Consider the following 20537-nt stretch of genomic DNA (forward strand, 5'->3'; position numbering starts at 1 on the left):
GAATATTTATACTGGCGGGGTCTTATATTTAGTGCCTAGGCACTTATAATATAACTTTTTTAGCCAGTCTAACCTTGAGTAACAGGCTGCCCAGGGCGCCACCCCCCCTGCGCCCTGCACCCTGTAAGTGCCGCTGGAGTATGTGTGGGAGCATGGCGCGCAGCGCGACCACCGCGATGTACCTCGTTACTGAAGTCTTCTGCCGTCACTGAAGTCTTCTGATCTTCTTTATACTCACCCGGCTTCTTTCTTCTGGCTGCTGTGAGGGGGTTGACGGCGCGGCCCGGGGAACAAGCAGCTAGGCGGAGCAAGTGATCGAACCCTCTGGAGCTAATGGTGTCCAGTAGCCTAAGAAGCAGAGCCTTTAACTCAGAAGAAGTAGGTCAGCTTCTCTCCCCTCACTCCCACAATGCAGGGAGCCTGTAGCCAGCAGGTCTCCCTGAAAATAAAAAACCTAACAAAGTCTTTTCAGAGAAACTCTGTAGAGCTTCCCTAGTGTGTGTCCAGTCACTCCTGGGCACAAGGTCAAACTGGAGTCTGGAGGAAGGGCATAGAGGGAGGAGCCAGTTCACACCCAGTCAAAGTCTTTTAGTGTGCCCATGTCTCCTGCGGATCCCATCTATACCCCATGGTCCTTTTGGAGTCCCCAGCATCCTCTAGGACGTAAGAGAAAAGATCATTTACAATATATGAGGTATGTGAAGATATAGAATTTGATCAAGTTCCCCAGCCGTTGCCAGTGGTTGCCTCACCAAATGTGTAGTTCGCCATCTGGTGCCTCTGATCATTGGTGGGCAGTGTGTATGGTTAAAGGGGGTCCCGTGTGCCTGGATGGGTGCCTTCCCTCCGAGAAAAGGGGACGCTGGGCCAGGAGCTGGGTGCCGATGTCTGCGGTCCGTGCGGACGGAAATTTGGACACCGGAACCGGAAGTGACGCGCGTTTTGCTCTGGGAGCTTGATCACCTGATCACCTCTGCTTGGGCTCTCTGGTGCTATTAGACCCTCTATTGCTGCCGCTTGGCAATCCCTGTGATCAGTGTCACGGAGGGAAACATATCTCAGCTTGGGCTCCCCTGGTGCTGTTAGATCCTCTATTGCGCCTTCTTGGCAATCCCTGTGATCAGTGTGACGGAGGGAAATATATCTCAGCTTGGGCTCCCCTGGTGCTGTTAGACCCTCTATTGCTGTTTGGCAATCCCTGTGAAGTGTGACGGAGGGAAACATATCTCAGCTTGGGCTCCCCTGGTGCTGTTAGACCCTCTATTGCTGCCACTTGGTAATTCCTGCTCTGGTGCCCTCTGGAACAAATAGATACAGCATAACATAGCAAGCAGCGGCACTCAGAAAGAGCATGAATTTCAAAACATCGCTTAAAACACAGTGACATGATGTGAGGGGGAGAGCAGGAGTATAATAGGGGCTGATGGCTCCTGATGTATGAGATACACCAGAGAGTGTGGGAAGGAGACTGGTCCCATCTGTGGGCTGGTAACACACAGTGACATGATGTGAGGAGGAGAGCAGGAGTATAATAGGGGCTAATGGATCCTGATGTATGAGATACACCAGGGTGGGGAGGAGACTGGTCAGATCTCTGAGCTGGTAACACACAGTGACATGATGTGAGGAGCAGAGCAGGAGTATAATAGGGGCTGATGGCTCCTGATGTATGAGATACACCAGGGTGGGGAGGAGACTGGTCAGATCTCTGAGCTGGTAACACACAGTGACATGATGTGAGGAGCAGAGCAGGAGTATAATAGGGGCTGATGGCTCCTGATGTATGAGATACACCAGAGAGTGTGAGGAGGAGACTGGTCAGATCTCTGGGCTGGTAACACACAGTGACATGATGTGAGGAGCAGAGCAGGAGTATAATAGGGGCTGATGGCTCCTGATGTATGAGATACACCAGAGAGTGTGGGGAGGAGACTGGTCAGATCTGTGGGCTGGTAACACATAGTGACATGATGTGAGGAGGAGAGCAGGAGTATAATAGGGGCTAATGGATCCTGATGTATGAGATACACCAGGGTGGGGAGGAGACTGGTCAGATCTCTGAGCTGGTAACACACAGTGACATGATGTGAGGAGCAGAGCAGGAGTATAATAGGGGCTGATGGCTCCTGATGTATGAGATACACCAGGGTGGGGAGGAGACTGGTCAGATCTCTGAGCTGGTAACACACAGTGACATGATGTGAGGAGCAGAGCAGGAGTATAATAGGGGCTGATGGCTCCTGATGTATGAGATACACCAGAGAGTGTGGGGAGGAGACTGGTCAGATCTGTGGGCTGGTAACACATAGTGACATGATGTGAGGAGGAGAGCAGGAGTATAATAGGGGCTGATGGCTCCTGATGTATGAGATACACCAGGGTGGGGAGGAGACTGGTCATATCTGTGGGCTAGTAACACACAGTGACATGATGTGAGTGGGAACAGGAGAATAATAGGGGCTGATGGCTCCAGATGTATGAGATACACCAAAGAGTATGGAGAGGAGACTGGTCACATCTCTGGGCTGGTAACACACAGTGACATGATATGAGGGGGAGAGCAGGAGTATGAGGAGCTGATGGCTCTTGATATATGAGATACATCAGAGTGTGTGGGGAGGAGACTGGTCAGATCTCTGGGCTGGAAACACATAGTGACATGATGTTAGGTGGAGAGCAGGAGTATAATAGGGGCTGATGGCTCCTGACTCCCCCACTTTGCAGATACATTTCCCTCATTACTTTGAAAGGAGGGTGAAGTATGAGAGATTTTTGTAATAACTGTGCAAGGAGAATATGTGACTATTTCCTGTAATAAGTGCTTATTATTCACCTGTGCTGATATCTGTAGGGATTTTGTCCTCCATACACTGCTGATCATCCCTCACATACATTTCTTCTTCTCCCTCTGTATATTCTGCCTTCATATCAGTCACATACGTCTCTTCTTCTCCCTCTATATCTTCTGCCTTCATATCAGTCACAGACGTCTCTTCTCCCTCTATATCTTCTGCCTTCATATCAGTCACATACGTCTCTTCTTCTCCCTCTATATCTTCTGCCTTCATATCAGTCTCATACGTCTCTTCTTCTCCCTCTATATCTTCTGCCTTCATATCAGTCACATACGTCTCTTCTTCTCCCTCTATATCTTCTGCCTTCATATCAGTCACATACGTCTCTTCTTCTCCCTCTATACCTTTTGCCTTCATAGCAGTCACATACGTCTCTTCTTCTCCCTCTATATCTTCTGCCTTATTATCAGTCTCATACGTCTCTTCTTCTTCCTCTATATCTTCTGCCTTCATATCAGTCACAGACGTCTCTTCTCCCTCTGTATCTTCTGCTTTCATGTCAGTCACATATGTCTCTTCTTCTCCCTCTGTATCTTCTGCCTTCATATCAGTCACATACGTCTCTTCTTCTCCCTCTATATCTTCTGCCTTCATATCAGTCACATATGTCTCTTCTTCTCCCTCTATACCTTTTGCCTTCATATCGGTCACACACGTCTCTTCTCCTTCCAGTTCTTCTGCCTTCATAGCAGTTACATACGTCTCTACTTCTCCCTCTAGATCTTCTGTCATCATATTTGTAAGATATTCACCCTAAATAACACATATATATAAAAGGAGATTTATGATAAACTTATCATGGTTAAATCTCTTTCTGCAAGGTACACTGTGTTCCACAGGGAATACATCGGGGTGTAGAGATGGATCTTGATCCAGAGGCACCAACAGGCTAAAGCTTTAGACTGTCCCAGAATGCATTGCAGGGGCCCCCTCTATAACCCCGCCTCCAGACACTGAGAGCTCAGCTTTGTTAACCAGTCCAATGCAGGAGCAGGTAAAAGAGAAAGTAGATGTTAGTCACACAGAACCACGTTCTCACGACAGGAGAAGGGACTAGCGGCTAATGCCATACAAACCCAAAGAAGCTAAGTACGTCAAGGTGGGCGCCCTGTGGAACCCAGTGTACTCTCTCAGAAAGAGATTTAACTATGGTAAGTCTACCATAAATCTTTTCTGTAGCGGGGTACAGTGTGTACCACAGGGAATACATAGTGGATGTACTAAAGCAGTTCCTCAAGGCAGAGGACACGGCTCAGCGGATATGAGAACCCGGCGTCCAAAGGAAGCATCCTGGGAGGCGGAAGTATCAAAGGCATATAACCTAATAAATGTGTTCACCAAGGACCACATAGCTGCCTTGCAAAATTGTTCTGCGGACGCGCAACGGTGGGCCGACCTTGAAGGTCCAACAGACCGAGTAGCATGGGCTTTAATAGCAGCAGGAGCTGGGAGTCCAGACTGCGCATAGGTTTGTGCAATCACCATTCTTATCCATCTGGCTAAGGTTTGCTTATTGAAAGGCCAACAAAACAACCAAACAGTACAAAAAAGGCATCTGACCTCCTAATAGAGGAAGTCCTCTCCACATACATATGGAGAGCCCTTACCACAGAAGTCTGGAAGTACTAAATTTGTAAGCATCGTAATTCTTAGCAGCACACCAGGTGAAGTAAGAATTCCAGACCCTATAATAAATCCGTGCAGAGGCCGGTTTGCAGGCCTTTAGCATAGTTTGGATAACCACCTTGGAGAATCCTTTGGCCCTCAGGAGTGAAGCTTCAAGAGCCACGCCATCAAAGCCAGTCTGGCCAGGTCCGGGTAGACACAAGGGCCCTGAACGAGGAGGTCTGGTCGCTGAGGAAGTAGAAGAGGACGCTCTATTGATAGACCCTGCAGGTCTGAGAACCAATGCTGACTGGAGCAACTAGAAGTAGTATTTTTCTTGTTTGAACTTCCGTATTATCCTGGGCAGGAGTGACACCAGAGGGAACACGTAGGGCAGCGAAAGTTCCATGGAATTGCCTGTGCATCCACAAACAGTGCTTGAGGATCCCTGGTTCTTGATTCAAAGACCGGAACTTTGTGATTGTGTCGAGACGCCATCAGGTCTATATCTGGTAGACCCCACCTGTCCACTAGGAGTTAAAAGACTTTGGATGAAGACTCCACTCTCCCGCGTGTATGTCTTGACGACTGAGGAAATCTGCTTCCCAGTGGAGGACTCCCGGGATGAACACTGCCGATATATCGCTGGCAGATGGTGTTCCGCCCAACTAAGGATTTTTGACACTTCCATCATTGCCATGCGACTTCAAGTGCCGCCTTGATGGTTTATGTACGCCATCGTGGTGGCATTGTCTGACCGTACTTAAACAGGCCTTTTCTACATCAGAGGCAGGGCGAGAGACAAAGCACTGAACACTGCCCACAATTCCAAAATGTTTACCGGGAGGAGTGATTCCTCCTTGGTCCACCGAACCTGGAAAGAGTGTTGCTCCAACACCATGCCCAAACCCCTGAGACTGGCGTCCATAGTCAGTAGAAGGGACGGCCCTTGCTAAACTGTTGGTCTTGTCGCCACCAGGTCAGTGACAGATGAACCTTCAGAGTCAAGGAGATCATTTGGGACATGATCCGATGAGGTAGGCCATCCCTCTTGGAAAGAATCAACCTCTGTAGGGGGCGGGAGTGAAACTGAGCGTACTCTACCATGTCGAAAGCCGACACCATGAGGCCTAGTACTTGCATCGCCGAGTGTATTGACACTCTTGGGCAAGAGAGGAAGTATCTGATCCTGTCCTGAAGTTTCAGGACCTTCTCTGGAGACAGAAACAGCCATTGACTGTGTGTGTCCAGCAGTGCCCCCAGTGCACCATGCTCCGAGCAGGGAACAGTGAGGACTTCTTCCAGTTGACGAGTCACCCGTGGGCTTGTAGGAAGTTTACTATCAGTTGTAGATGACTGAGTAGGACATCTTGGGAGTTCGCCAGAATCAGCAAGTCGTCCTGATACGGCAGGATCCTGACACCCTGAAGATGGAGATAGGCCGTTATCACGACCATAACCTTGGTAAAGTTCCAAGGAGCTGTGGCCAGTCCAAACGGCAGAGCCTGGAGTTGATAGTGAGGGTTGCTAATAGCAAACCGCAGATATTGCTGATGCGATATGTATGGCAATAGGTGTGTGCAGATAAGCATCTTGTATATCCAGGGATACCATCCATATAATCTCAGGGTTCCATGGACAGTACAATTGAGCGCAGCATTTCCATACGGAACTTGAACACGCTCACAAACTTGTTCAGTGATTTGAGGTGGAGTATAGGCCAGACAGACAAATTGGGTTTCGGGACTAGAAACAAGGTCGAGTAGTATCCTCCTCCTCTCTGGGAAGAGGTATCGGCACTACCACTCCTGTATCCAGGAGGGAACGCACAACCAGCTGTAGAGCTTGCGCCTTCAACGGCTCCAAAGGAATAACCATTGTGCAGAACTGGTGAGGGGGATGTCTCTTGAATGACACTGCGTACCACAGAAGTCGGCCTCCCAACCTGGGATCCCCCAGGGGAGACAAACCCAGTCATGCACCAGGCTTATCTTGTTTAGAAGCAGGCTGACGGGCAGCTCAGGATTGTTCTGCTTTGGGCTTAGTGGTTTTGGGAGCACGAGATTGTCTTGGGTATGCCTGACCTTTAGCTTTCCCTTGGAGTCAAAAGGAGCAAAAAATTGGAACCTTTTGCCTTCTATGCAAAGGATTAGTATTCAGGAGATATGCAGTCTTTGCAGCTGCTAAGTCAGTCACAATCTTATCGAGATCTTCCCCAAATAGGATGTCTCTCTTAAAAGGGAGTACCTTCAAAGTCTTTTTGGAGTCCAGGTCCACCTTCCATGACCTCAACCACAGAATACGGCGAGCCAGGATGGACGTAGCCAATGCCTTGGCAGCCAACACACCTGCCTCCGAGGACGCCTCATGAATTTAATAGGAGGCGGTGGTAATATGAGACAGGTATTGTCTGGCAGTGTCAGATATATCCTGAGGCAGCTCTTCCTCTATTGCCTGAACGCATGCTTCAATTCCTTTTGCAGCCCAGGAGGCTGCTATAGTGAGTCTATGTACAGCACCTGTAAGGGAGTAAATAGGCTTCAGGCATCCCTCCACTTACTTATCTGTTGGTTCCTTCAGTGAGGTGACAGTGGTGACAGGCAGTGTAGACGACACCACAAGATGGGCGACATGGGAATCCACAGGCGGTGAATTTTCCCACTTGTTACACAACTCAGCAGGGAGAGGATAATGAGCTAGCATCGTTTTAGAAAGGGAGAATTTATTTCCTGGAGAAGACCAGGGTTCTAGATGTATGTCTACTAAATGGTCAGAATGCGGTAATGATACCGTAGTTATCTTCTGACGTTTAAACTTATCAGGTTTCTTAGACACAGTAGTGGGATCTACATAATCATCGATTTGTAGAATCTGCTTAATAGCCTCCACTAGGTCAGGGACATCAACCTGAGTCGTAGAGTCCTCGTCTGAAGCAGTTGTATCAGTGTCTGACGGGTCAGTATACTCCCCATCCTTATCAGAAGAGTCTTCCGAGAGATTAGTGGATTGTGACGAGGAAGCGGCCCACTTAGAAGACCCCTTGACACCAGAGGGACATGGGGTAGGTTTTTGTCTAACCACAGATTGATTCAGTTTTTGCAACCCAGTAGACAAAGTATCCGCCCAAGGCGGATTCATCACAGGGACAATATGTGGCTGTAATGGCACAGGAGGTCCCATAAGGGGCATAAGGCATGTCACAAGCGTATTGAGCATAGTTGAGAACGCCGCCAAAAGTGGCTCCTGATTGGCTGCAGGAGCTGCGGGCTCTGGGAGATATATGGCACATATTTCACAGACTATCATTCAAAGCTTACCCCTCTGGCAAATCCTTGGCGCATGCGCTGCATAATACAGGAGCGTCCGCGGATTTCCCGTCCTGTGTTAGACATTATGGTGAGTGTAACCATGAGTACGATATAGCCAGACAAAATACAATACCTGCGAATAAATCCCCCAAATTAATGTACACAGTACACAAAACAGAGAACAAATACGGTATTAGGTGACTGAGTACACAGTAGAATACACTTAACTGTAAATACTGCGCAGCACTATATACAGTATGAGACCCTGACGCACCTAGTCCCTTAGGGTACAGAATACAGTGATAGCTATAGCTGGGATACACTGAAAGTGAAATCCACACAGCAGATACAGGCACACAAAGTCACAGTAACAATGAAGATAATTATTTTATTCAGACAATAAAACTGCACAGGACTAGTACACCAGCAAAGACTTTTCAACGTATTAAGGACGTTGCAGGCGTCTTTAGCTTTAGCTGTCACACACACACTGCAATACTTAGAAAAATAGGTAGACGTGAGCCACACAGGCCCTGAGTTCATAAGAATCACAGAATCAAAACTAAAATTAGAATATTCATTTCAAGAATACTTCATACCTTTAGTTACAAAAAGGGTACAAAGATTATTAAGAATATTTTGAAAACCCTAATTCACTTACTCAAACGACTTTAGTTGTTTCTGTTGTGGGGGAATTCACAGAATAACTCAGGTCATCTCCAACGTATTGTTGAGTCCTCAAGAGATCACACTTTCTCTTTTCATGAGGGAGACAGATGCAGTCTCCAGCAGCCCCCACAATTGGAATTTTTAACTACTTCCCTGCTGGACACTAAACATACACCATCTTTACATATTGTTGGTGATAGAAAGAAACACAGGAGAAGGGGAGGGGGTATAGCATTGAAATCTCATTCAAAGAGAGTGAGGTTTGTGAGGATCTGCACCTTGTCACCCCTGGACAGCTTTATGACTAGCAAGGAAGTTTAGTGGCTTAGTTTTCTAAACATGTGGACTTCTTTTACTTTCCATCAGGTAACTGATCGAGCCATCTCCCTTTTATCAGAGTTTATAACCTCTGGTAGTGTTCATTCTAGCACCCTGCACCTTTCAAATCCTGTGCAGTTGCTCTTTCCGGCCTGAGGTGTCGCTCTCTGCTCTGGAGCTTCTCAGCACACACAGCTCTGTATCACAGCACTGAGTAACAGATCAGTGTGCTGAGAAGCACCACAGCAGAGAGCGACACCCCAGGCAGGGAAGAGGAACTGCACGGATTTTGAAAGGTGCAGGGTGCTAGAAAGAACACTACTCTGGTCTGGTCATTTCACATGTCATTGCTTTCATCCCTAACATTATGGTCCCCCAGCCTAGATGTATGGAGGTTAAACGCAGAACATTGCCTGTCATCCATTTTGTCACATCTAAGCTGAAAGAATACAAAATTATATATGTACAGTCACTTGAAAACATTACTGGTGATTATTCCTGTTGGTAATCACCACACCTTAGATCACATATAATTTGTGATCCTCCTTTCTGTATTTAAACATGATAATATCTAAATATCTATATATATCTCCATATATGAAACCGGATGTATATATCAGAATACTCGTACAATATATTCTGGTAGAAGTACAATTGTTCTTAACTAACACTGTCTTAAAATGACATGTAGAATACTTAAGTGTCTGTAAAATCACAGCGCTGATGTACAGGCAGATTTACAGAGGAGAACTTGCCCTGGAGTCCCGGAGACCGGCCACAGCTACTCAGAGAAGATGGCGCCCAGCGTCTCAGTCAGGGGAGTGAGGGAGAGTGTGAGGCAGCTCCAGGGCGGGAACAACAGCAGTAAATAGCGCCCGGAGGCGGGGGGGGGGCTACAGGACAAGCGCCTTATCCCCTATGCTGGTTCTCACCACCGGGTACTATGGAGCCTTATTAAAAAGGATATTTTACTACCTGACCTGTGCTCCCATGCCCTGGTGGATATAGTGGGGTCCCTGCTCTGTTACAGTGTCCATGCCAGCGTTGCGGTCAGACTCCTTAGACCGCAACGCGATGTAATGGCGGGTCCCGCCTGGGGGACCTTCTTACCTCCGCCCTTCAGTAGCAGCAATGTGAACCAGGAGAGCATCTTCGATGGTGTGCCTATAACCGGAGCGCCTCTGCCGCAAGTACCCGGGAATACAGCCAGCGGGAGTATGCGACGCCGCTGTGGAGGTGATGTAGCCGCAGCACAGAATGTTACTCTGACATGTAAGTAATGTGTCCCTTGAAGTCTTCTTAAAGCTTTTTTCAGTGTTGCCCAGCGCAGTCCCTCTGTTAAGTGACCTACTTGGCCCAAACTCAAAAACTGAGCTCTCAGTGCCTGGAGGCGGGGTTATAGAGGAGGCCCCTGCAATGCATTCTGGAAAAGACTAAAGCTTTAGCCTGTTGGTGCCTCTGGATCAAGATCCATCTCTACACCCCAATGTATTCCCTGTGGAACACAGTGTACCCCGCTGCAGAAATTAATGCGTTATTAATGCCGGACATCATTACTCAGAGTAATCAGGAGACTATCAGAGTATTAGACACACAGCTCTGTACAGACCATATAGTGCAATGGTTCTCAGTCATATCCCGCTGGGTTCCCCCTTCCGGTCCATTTGCCTTATTTGTACCCCTGACATTTGAAAAGCAATACATTTGTAATTAATATAATCGCTATCAGATAAAATGTTTAGGTGCCGTTATATATAAATGAAATAAATATTTAAGAGAAATAACACAATAGAACTAATTGCCCAGATATATTTCTCACATATTATACTTTGTGACACATGTACAATACATCTGTGATCCCCATCTGCTTTCTTATACAGGGATAGATGTTTTCATGTTGTTATCAGGGTCCTAGTGGTGCATGGGGCCAGAGACCCCCCAATTACTCTGCTTTCCCTGTGTGTCTCATTATCACCTGGTATGACTGATACAGTGACCGTCACTTTGGTATATTGGTTAGACCCTAAATCCCACCTACCTGATCCTCCTGTGGGGTCCTGTGATTCTCCTCTGTACAGTCCTGGGAATACAGAGGACGGGGACATCTCTCTGGGGTATCTCTGTTACTGGGTCCATCTGTAGGAGACACACAGTGACCGAGTACAGTGTATATATGTGATTATCAGATGATGTGTGTATAGAGGGGCCCCCATACCTGCTCTCCCCTGTACAATACATGACAGTCTCCTCTTACCCAGTGATGTGAGGGGCCGGTGATTCTCCATCATCACGTCCTTGTACAGACCCCTGTGTTCCTCTATATACTCCTCCTCCTGCATGGAGACATAGACAGTGACATCCTAACACCTTATAGGAACCTGACACACACACAGTGATACAGTCATCACCCAGACACATCCCCTGGTGTTACTGTATAATGTCCCATTCCCAGCAGTCACCTCTCCAGTCATCACCCAGACACATCCCCTGGTGTTACTGTATAATGTCCCATTCCCAGCAGTCACCTCTCCAGTCATCACCCAGACACATCCCCTGGTGTTACTGTATAATGTCCCATTCACAGCAGTCACCTCTCCAGTCATCACCCAGACACGTCCTCTGGTGTTACTGTATAATGTCCCATTCCCAGCAGTCACCTCTTCAGTCATCACCCAGACACATCCCCTGGTGTTACTGAATAATGTCCCATTCCCAGCAGTCACCTCTCCAGTCATCACCCAGACACGTCCCCTTGTTTTACTGTATAATGTCCCATTCCCAGCAGTCACCTCTCCAGTCAGCAGCTGAATGATCTTGTTGGTGAGTTCCAGGATCTTCTGGTCATTGTGTCTCTCATGTATCAGTGAGTGAGGTGAAGGCACTGTGATGGGGCTCTGGGTCCTGCTCAGTACTCCTGACACAACGGGAAGGCTGCTGGGTGTCTCACATTCAACAGATATCTTCCTCACTATGGTGTAATCCTTTATATTGTGAAAGACACCAAATATTACTTCATACACTCCCATATCCCGCTCACCTCCCCAGTCATGTCCCTGTATTATTACTATAGATATAACTGATGTCACTGTGACGCTCCCAGATCCCCTCATCTCCCCAGTCAGGTCACTGTATTATTACTGTAGATATGTGTTGTAACTGTGATACTCCCAGATCCCATCACCTCCCCAGTAATGTCCCTGTATTATTACTATAGATATAAGTGAAGTCACTGGGAAGCTCCCAGATCCCCTCACCTCCACTGTCATGTCCCTTTATTGTTACTATATATCTCCTACATAATAGCCCTGTGACTCTGTGCCTGGCCCTCTAACACTGGGCGGAGTCACAGAGCCCGCCCACCACATGTACAGCAAGTCTCTGCTCCTGCTGCCTGTCCATCTCACCCCTTCCGCCATCAGCAACTTCGACTCCCCGGCCGCGGCGCCGGGCGAACAACAACAACTGCTGCCGCCAGCATACAAATTAGGAGGGATGGGTAGCGCAGGAGAAGGCTTTCATAGCCCTCCCTGCGCCGCGTATAGAGACCCGCCACCTCCTCCGCACACACCATCACCAGAGGCCCAGACTCCACACCACAGAGCCTGGACTGCCGGCCCGACAGCGCTGAGACGGGGGATCACACGGACAGAGTGGGTGAGACTGTGGACGGTGACACCGGAACGCTGCACCAACGCCACAGGTGAGAGTGCCAGGTGCGAGCTGGGGGCCAGGAGAGAGCTCTGCCACCCCCGTGATGTGTGTGGGGTCACGCTGTCACCACTGGTCACATCCACCAGGCCCCACCATACTTAACCTGTATCCACGCTCTCTATGTACCCCATCTGTGTCACCCATGTCTGTCTACCTCTCCCCTTTAGAATGTAAGCTCACACGAGCAGGGCCCTCTTCCCTCATGTGCTTATCCTTTTCTTACTTTAATAATCTTCAACTGTACCACATCCAGCAGTCTTCTGCCACCTGATACTTATTCCAGTGTCATCTGCTGATGTAACTATGTGTATTTACCCTCTACTTGTCCTATACAGGTTGAGTATCCCTTATCCAAAATGCTTGGGACAGAGGAATTTTGGATATTTCCTTATTTTGGAATAATTGCATACCATAATGAGATATTATGGTGATGGGACCTAAATCTAAGCACACAATTCATTTATGTTTCATATACACCTTATACACACAGCCTGAAGGACATTTTAGCCAATATTTTTAATAACTTTGAGTATTAAACAAAGTTTATGTACATTGAGCAATCAAAAAAAACAAAGGTTTCACTATCTCACTCCAAAAAGTCCGTATTTTCGGAATATTTGGATATGGGATACTCAACCTGTAGTACTGTCATCAACTTGTTGTTTTCCTGTTTATTTGTTTATGTACTCTGTAATTGGGCACTGCGGAACCCTTGTGGCATCATATGAATAAAGGATAACAATAATAATCAGGAGCAGACCCAGCTCACTGCCCTATCTAACCACTTCCTCTTCCCTCTTCCCTAGGTCTCCGCTTCTGGTGTCCATCCCCTCCACTACTTTCCCTGCTCTCCATCACCTTCCTCACTGGGGACCATCCCTACCGTCCCGCATCTCTGTATCACCTCCCTGCCGCCCCGCATCTCTGTATCACCTCCCTACCGCCCCACGTCTCTCTATCCCTTCCCTGCCGCCCCGCGTCTCTCTATCCCTTCCCTGCCGCCGTGTCTCTCTATCCTCTCCATGCCGCCCCGCGTCTCTCTATCCCCTCCCTGCCGCCCCGTGTCTCTCTATCCCCTCCATGCCGCCCCGCGTCTCTCTATCCCTTCCCTGCATTTCTCTATCCCCTCCCTGCCGCCCCGTGTCTCTCTATCCCATCCCTACCGCCCCGCGTCTCTCTCTCCCCTCCCTGCCGCCCCGCGTCTCTCTCCCCTCCCTGCCACCCGCGTCTATCACCTCCCTGCGTCTCTCTATCCCCCCCCCTGCCGCCCCAAGTCTCTCAATCCCCTCCCTGCGTCTCTCTATCCCCTCCCTGCCGCCCCGCGTCTCTCTATCCCCTCCCTGCCGCCCCAAGTCTCTCAATCCCCTCCCTGCCGCCCCAAGTCTATCAATCCCCTCCCTGCCGCCCCAAGTCTCTCAATCGCCTCCCTGCCGCCCCAAGTCTCTCAATCCCCTCCCTGCCGCCCCGCGTCTCTCAATCCCCTCCCTGCCGCCCAGCGTCTCTCAATCCCCTCCCTGCCGCCCTGCGTCTCTCAATCCCCTCCCTGCCGCCCCAAGTCTCTCAATCCCCTCCCTGCCGCCCCAAGTCTCTCAATCCCCTCCCTGCCGCCCCCCGTCTCTCTATCCCCTCCCTGCCGCTCCGCGTCTCTCTATCCCCTCCCTGCCGCCCCGCGTCTCTCTATCCCCTCATTGCCGCCCCGCGTCTCTCAATCCCTTCCCTGCATTTCTCTATCCCCTCGCTGCCGCCCCGTGTCTCTCTATCCCATCCCTACCGCCCCGCGTCTCTCTCCCCTCCCTGCCGCCCCGCGTATCTCTCCCCTCCCTGCCGCCCGCGTCTCTCTATCCCCTCCCTGCCGCCTGCGTCTATCACCTCCCTGCGTCTCTCTATCCCCCCCCTGCCGCCCCAAGTCTCTCAATCCCTTCCCTGCCGCCCCGCGTCTCTCTATCCCTTCCCTGCCGCCGTGTCTCTCTATCCTCTCCATGCCGCCCGCGTCTCTCTATCCCCTCCCTGCCGCCCCGTGTCTCTCTATCCCCTCCATGCCGCCCCGCGTCTCTCAATCCCTTCCCTGCATTTCTCTATCCCCTCCCTGCCGCCCCGTGTCTCTCTATCCCATCCCTACCGCCCCGCGTCTCTCTCTCCCCTCCCTGCCGCCCCGCGTCTCTCTCCCCTCCCTGCCGCCCGCGTCTCTCTCTCCCCTCCCTGCGTCTATCACCTCCCTGCGTCTCTCTATCCCCCCCCTGCCGCCCCAAGTCTCTCAATCCCCTCCCTGCGTCTCTCTATCCCCTCCCTGCCGCCCCAAGTCTCTCAATCCCCTCCCTGCGTCTCTCTATCCCCTCCCTGCCGCCCCGCGTCTCTCTATCCCCTCCCTGCAGCCCAAGTCTCTCTATCCCCTCCCTGCCGCCCCGCGTCTCTCTATCCCCTCCCTGCCGCCCCGCGTCTCTCTATCCCCTCCCTGCCGCCCCGCGTCTCTATCCCCTCCCTGCCGCCCCGCGTCTCTATCCCCTCCCTGCCGCCCTGCGTCTCTCAATCCCCTCCCTGCAGCCCAAGTCTCTCAATCCCCTCCCTGCCGCCCCGCGTCTCTCTATCCCCTCCCTGCCGCCCCGCGTCTCTCTATCCCCTCCCTGCCGCCCCGCGTCTCTCTATCCCCTCCCTGCCGCCCCGCGTCTCTATCCCCTCCCTGCCGCCCCGCGTCTCTCTATCCCCTCATTGCCGCCCCGCGTCTCTCTATCCCCTCCCTGCCGCCCCGCGTCTCTCTATCCCCTCCCTGCCGCCTGTGTCTCTCTATCCCCTCCCTGCCGCCCCGCGTCTCTCTATCCCCTCCCTGCCGCCTGTGTCTCTCTATCCCTTCCCTGCCTCCCCGCGTCTCTCTATCCCCTGCCTGCCTCCCCACATCTCTCTATCCCTTTCCTGCCACTCCGCATCTCTCTATCCCCTCCCCGCATCTCTCTATCCCCTCCCTGCCGCCCCGCGTCTCTCTATCCCCTGCCTGCCGTCCCGCGTCTCTCTATACCCTCCCTGTCGCCCCGCGTCTCTCTATCCCCTCCCTGACGCCCCGCGTCTCTCAATACCCTCCCTACCGCCCGCCTCTCTGCGTCCCCTCCCTACCGGCCTGCCTCTCTGTACCCTTCTATAATAATCAGGAGCAGACTCAGCTCACTGCCCTATCTAACCAGTGCAATATCACTTCCTCTTCCCTGTTCCCTAGGTCTCCGCTTCTGGTGTCCATCCCCTCCACTACTTTCCCTGCTCTCCATCACCTTCCTCACTGGGGACCCTCCCTACCGCCCCGCATCTCTGTATCACCTCCCTGCCGCCCCGCGTCTCTCTATCCCCTTCCTGCCGCCCTGCATCTCTCTATCCCCTCCCTGCCGCCCGCGTCTCTCTATCCCCTCCCTGCCGCCCTGCGTCTCTCTATCCCCTCCCCGCGTCTCTCTATCCCCTGCCTGCCGTCCAGCGTCTCTCTATCCCCTCCCTGCCGCCCCGCATCTCTCTATACCCTCCCTGTCGCCCAGCGTCTCTCTATCCCATTCCTGCTGCCCCGCGTCTCTCTATCCCATCCCCTCTACTACTTTCCCTGCTCTCCATCACCTTCCTCACTGGGGACCCTCCCTACCGCCCCATATCTCTGTATCACCTCCCTACCGCCCCGCGTCTCTCTATCCCCTGCCTGCCGTCCTGCGTCTCTCTATCCCCTCCCTGCCGCCCCGCATCTCTCTATCACCTCCATGCGTCTCTATATCCCCTCCCTGCTGCCCCGTGTCTCTCTATCCCTTCCCTGCCGCCCCGCGTCTCTCTATCCCCTCCCTGCGTCTCTCTATCCCCTCCCTGACGCCCCGCATTTCTCTATCCCTTCCCTGCCGCCCCGCGTCTCTCTAGCCCCTCCCTGCCGCCCCGCATCTCTCTATCCCCTCCCTGCCGCCCGCGTCTCGCTATCCCCTCCCTGCCGCCCCGCATCTCTCTATCCCCTGCCTGCCGCCCGCGGCTCTCTATCCCTTCCCTGCCGCCCCGCGGCTCTCTATACCCTCTCTGTCGCCCCGCGTCTCTCTATCCCCTCCCAGCGTCTCTCTATCCCCTCCCTGCCGCTCCGAGTCTCTCTATCCCCTCCCTGCGTCTCTCTATCCCCTGCCTGCCGTCCCGCGTCTCTCTATCCCCTCCCTGACGTCCCGCGTCTCTATCCCCTCCCTGCCGCCCTGCATCTCTCTATCCCCTCCCTGCCGCCTGTGTCTCTCTATCCCCTCCCTGCCGCCCCGCGTCTCTCTATCCCCTCCCTGCCGCCCCGCGTCTCTCAATACCCTCCCTACCGCCCGCCTCTCTGCGTCCCCTCCCTACCGGCCTGCCTCTCTGTACCCTTCTATAATAATCAGGAGCAGACTCAGCTCACTGCCCTATCTAACCAGTGCAATATCACTTCCTCTTCCCTGTTCCCTAGGTCTCCGCTTCTGGTGTCCATCCCCTCCACTACTTTCCCTGCTCTCCATCACCTTCCTCACTGGGGACCCTCCCTACCGCCCCGCATCTCTGTATCACCTCCCTGCCGCCCCGCGTCTCTCTATCCCCTTCCTGCCGCCCTGCATCTCTCTATCCCCTCCCTGCCGCCCGCGTCTCTCTATCCCCTCCCCGCGTCTCTCTATCCCCTGCCTGCCGTCCAGCGTCTCTCTATCCCCTCCCTGCCGCCCCGCATCTCTCTATACCCTCCCTGTCGCCCAGCGTCTCTCTATCCCATTCCTGCTGCCCCGCGTCTCTCTATCCCATCCCCTCTACTACTTTCCCTGCTCTCCATCACCTTCCTCACTGGGGACCCTCCCTACCGCCCCATATCTCTGTATCACCTCCCTACCACCCCGCGTCTCTCTATCCCCTGCCTGCCGTCCTGCGTCTCTCTATCCCCTCCCTGCCGCCCCGCATCTCTCTATCACCTCCATGCGTCTCTATATCCCCTCCCTGCTGTTCCCCCGTGTCTCTCTATCCCTTCCCTGCCGCCCCGCGTCTCTCTATCCCCTCCCTGCGTCTCTCTATCCCCTCCCTGACGCCCCGCATTTCTCTATCCCTTCCCTGCCGCCCCGCGTCTCTCTAGCCCCTCCCTGCCGCCCCGCATCTCTCTATCCCCTCCCTGCCGCCCGCGTCTCGCTATCCCCTCCCTGCCGCCCCGCATCTCTCTATCCCCTGCCTGCCGCCCGCGGCTCTCTATCCCTTCCCTGCCGCCCCGCGGCTCTCTATACCCTCTCTGTCGCCCCGCGTCTCTCTATCCCCTCCCCGCGTCTCTCTATCCCCTCCCTGCCGCTCCGAGTCTCTCTATCCCCTCCCTGCGTCTCTCTATCCCCTGCCTGCCGTCCCGCGTCTCTCTATCCCCTCCCTGACGTCCCGCGTCTCTATCCCCTCCCTGCCGCCCCGCATCTCTCTATCCCCTCCCTGCCGCCTGTGTCTCTCTATCCCCTCCCTGCCGCCCCGCGTCTCTCTATCCCCTCCCTGCCGCCTGTGTCTCTCTATCCCCTCCCTGCCGCCCCGCGTCTCTCTATCCCGTGCCTGCCTCCCCACATCTCTCTATCCCCTTCCTGCCGCCCCGCGTCTCTCTATCCCCTCCCCGCATCTCTCTATCCCCTCCCTGCCGCCCCGAGTCTCTCTATCCCCTCCCCGCATCTCTCTATCCCCTCCCTGTCGCCCCGCGTCTCTCTATCCCCTCCCTGCCGCCCCGCGTCTCTCTATACCCTCCCTGCCGCCCCGCGTCCCCTCTCTACCGGCCTGCCTCTCTGTACCCTTCTATAATATTCAGGAGCAGAATCAGCTCACTGCCCTATCTAACCAGTGCAATATCACTTCCTCTTCCCTGTTCCCTAGGTCTCCGCTTCTGGTGTCCATCCCCTCCACTACTTTCCCTGCTCTCCATCACCTTCCTCACTGGGGTCCCTCCCTGCCGCCCTGTGTCTCTCTATCCCTTCCCTGCCGCCCCGCGTCTCTCTATCCCCTTCCTGCCGCCCAGCGTCTCTCTATCCCCTCCCTGCCGCCCCGCGTCTCTCTATACCCTCCCTGTCGCCCAGCGTCTCTCTATCCCATTCCTGCTGCCCCGCGTCTCTCTATCCCATCCCCTCCACTACTTTCCCTGCTCTCCATCACCTTCATCACTGGGGACCCTCCCTACCGCCCCGCATCTCTGTATCACCTCCCTACCGCCCCGCGTCTCTCTATCCCCTCCCTGTCGCCAGCCTCTCTGCGTCCCCTCCCTACCACCCCACGTCTCTGCGTCCCCTCCCTACCGTCCCTTCTCTCTGCGTCCCCTCCCTACCGCTCCGCCTCTCTGCGTCCCCTCCCTAACTCCCCTCTGCGTCCCCTGCCTACCGCCCCGCCTCTCTGCGTCCCTTCCCTACTGCCCCACGTCTCTGCATCCCCTCCCTACCGGCCTGCCTCTCTGTACCCTTCCTATAATAATCAGGAGCAGACTCAGCTCACTGCCCTATCTAACCAGTGCAATATCACTTCCTCTTCCCTAGGCCTCCGCTTCTGGTGTCCATCCCCTCCACTACTTTCCCTGCTCTCCATCACCTTCCTCACTGGGGACCCTCCCTACCGCCCCGCATCTCTGTATCACCTCCCTGCCGCCCCGCATCTCTGTATCACCTCCCTGCCGGCCCGCGTCTCTCTATCCCCTCCCTGCGTCTCTATCCCCTCCCTGCCACCCCGCGTCTCTCTATCCCCTCATTGCCGCCCCGCGTCTCTCTATCCCCTCCGTGCCGCCCCGCATCTCTCTATCCCCTCCGTGCCGCCCCGCGTCTCTCTATCCCCTCCCTGCCGCCCCGCGTCTCTCCATGCCCTCCATGCCGCCCCGCGTCTCTCCATGCCCTCCCTGCCGCCCCGCGTCTCTCCATGCCCTCCCTGCCGCCCCGCGTCTCTCCATGCCCTCCCTGCCGCCCCGCGTCTCTCTATCCCCTCCCTGCCGCCCCGCGTCTCTCTATCCCCTCCCTGCCGCCCCGCGTCTCTCTATCCCCTCCCTGCCGCCCCGCGTCTCTCTATCCCCTCCCTGCCGCCCCGCGTCTCTCTATCCCCTCCCTGCCGCCCAGCGTCTCTCTATCCCCTCCCTGCCGCCCCGCGTCTCTCTATCCCTTCCCTGCCGCCTCACGTCTCTGCGTCCCCTCCCTACCGGCCTGCCTCTCTGTACCCTTCCTATAATAATCAGGAGCAGACTCAGCTCACTGCCCTATCTAACCAGTGCAATATCACTTCCTCTTCCCTAGGTCTCCGCTTCTGGTGTCCATCCCCTCCACTACTTTCCCTGCTCTCCATCACCTTCCTCACTGGGGACCATCCCTACCGCCCCGCATCTCTGTATCACCTCCCTGCCGCCCGCATCTCTGTATCACCTCCCTGCCGCCCCGCATCTCTGTATCACCTCCCTGCCGCCCCGCGTCTCTCTATTCCCTCCCTGCCGCCCCGCGTCTCTCTATCCCCTCCCTGCTACCCCTCGTCTCTCTATCCCCTCCCTGCCGCCCCGCGTCTCTCTATCCCCTCCCTGCGTCTCTCTATCCCCTCCCTGCCACCTCGCATCTCTCTATCCCATCCCTGCCGCCCCTCGTCTCTCTATCCCTTCCCTGCCGCCCCGCGTCTCTGTATCCCCTCCCTACCACCCACCTCTCTGCGTCCCCTCCCTACCGCCCGCGTCTCTGCGTCCCCTCCCTACCGCCCGCGTCTCTGCGTCCCCTCCCTACCGCCCCGCCTCTTTGCGTCCCCTCCCTACCGCTCTGCATACCCTCGCTACCACCCCATGTCTCTGCGTCCCATCCCTACCGCCCCATGTCTCTGCATCCCCTCTCTATCGCCCCGCATCTCTGTATCCCCTCCCTAACGCCCCACCTCTCTGCGTCCCCTTCCTACCACCCTGCCTCTCTGCGTCCCCTTCCTACCACCCTGCCTCTCTGCGTCCCCTCCCTACCGTCCCGCCTTTCTGCGTCCCCTCCCTATCGCCCGCCTCTCTGCGTCCCCTCCCTATCGCCCCGCCTCTCTGCGTCCCCTCCTTACCAGTCTGCGCCTGTGTCCCCTCCCTACCGCCGCTTCTCTCTGTCCCCTTCCTCCCGCCCAGTCT

The 20537-nt window shown here is 54.0% G+C and overlaps 1 protein-coding gene across 1 annotated transcript in view; it reads right to left on the bottom strand.

Moving 5' to 3' along the window:
• Window positions 1-20537, bottom strand: part of LOC135057079 (uncharacterized) — a 174040-nt gene that overhangs the window by 20396 nt on the left and 133107 nt on the right. Inside the window, 4 exon segments of the mRNA XM_063962977.1 lie at window positions 2834-3608; window positions 10794-10891; window positions 11010-11088; window positions 11545-11736. Coding sequence (XP_063819047.1) covers window positions 2834-3608; window positions 10794-10891; window positions 11010-11088; window positions 11545-11736 — 1144 coding nt within the window.

The sequence above is a fragment of the Pseudophryne corroboree genome, chromosome 3, assembly GCF_028390025.1.
Source record: "Pseudophryne corroboree isolate aPseCor3 chromosome 3, aPseCor3.hap2, whole genome shotgun sequence".
In the NCBI taxonomy this organism is placed as follows: domain Eukaryota; kingdom Metazoa; phylum Chordata; class Amphibia; order Anura; family Myobatrachidae; genus Pseudophryne; species Pseudophryne corroboree.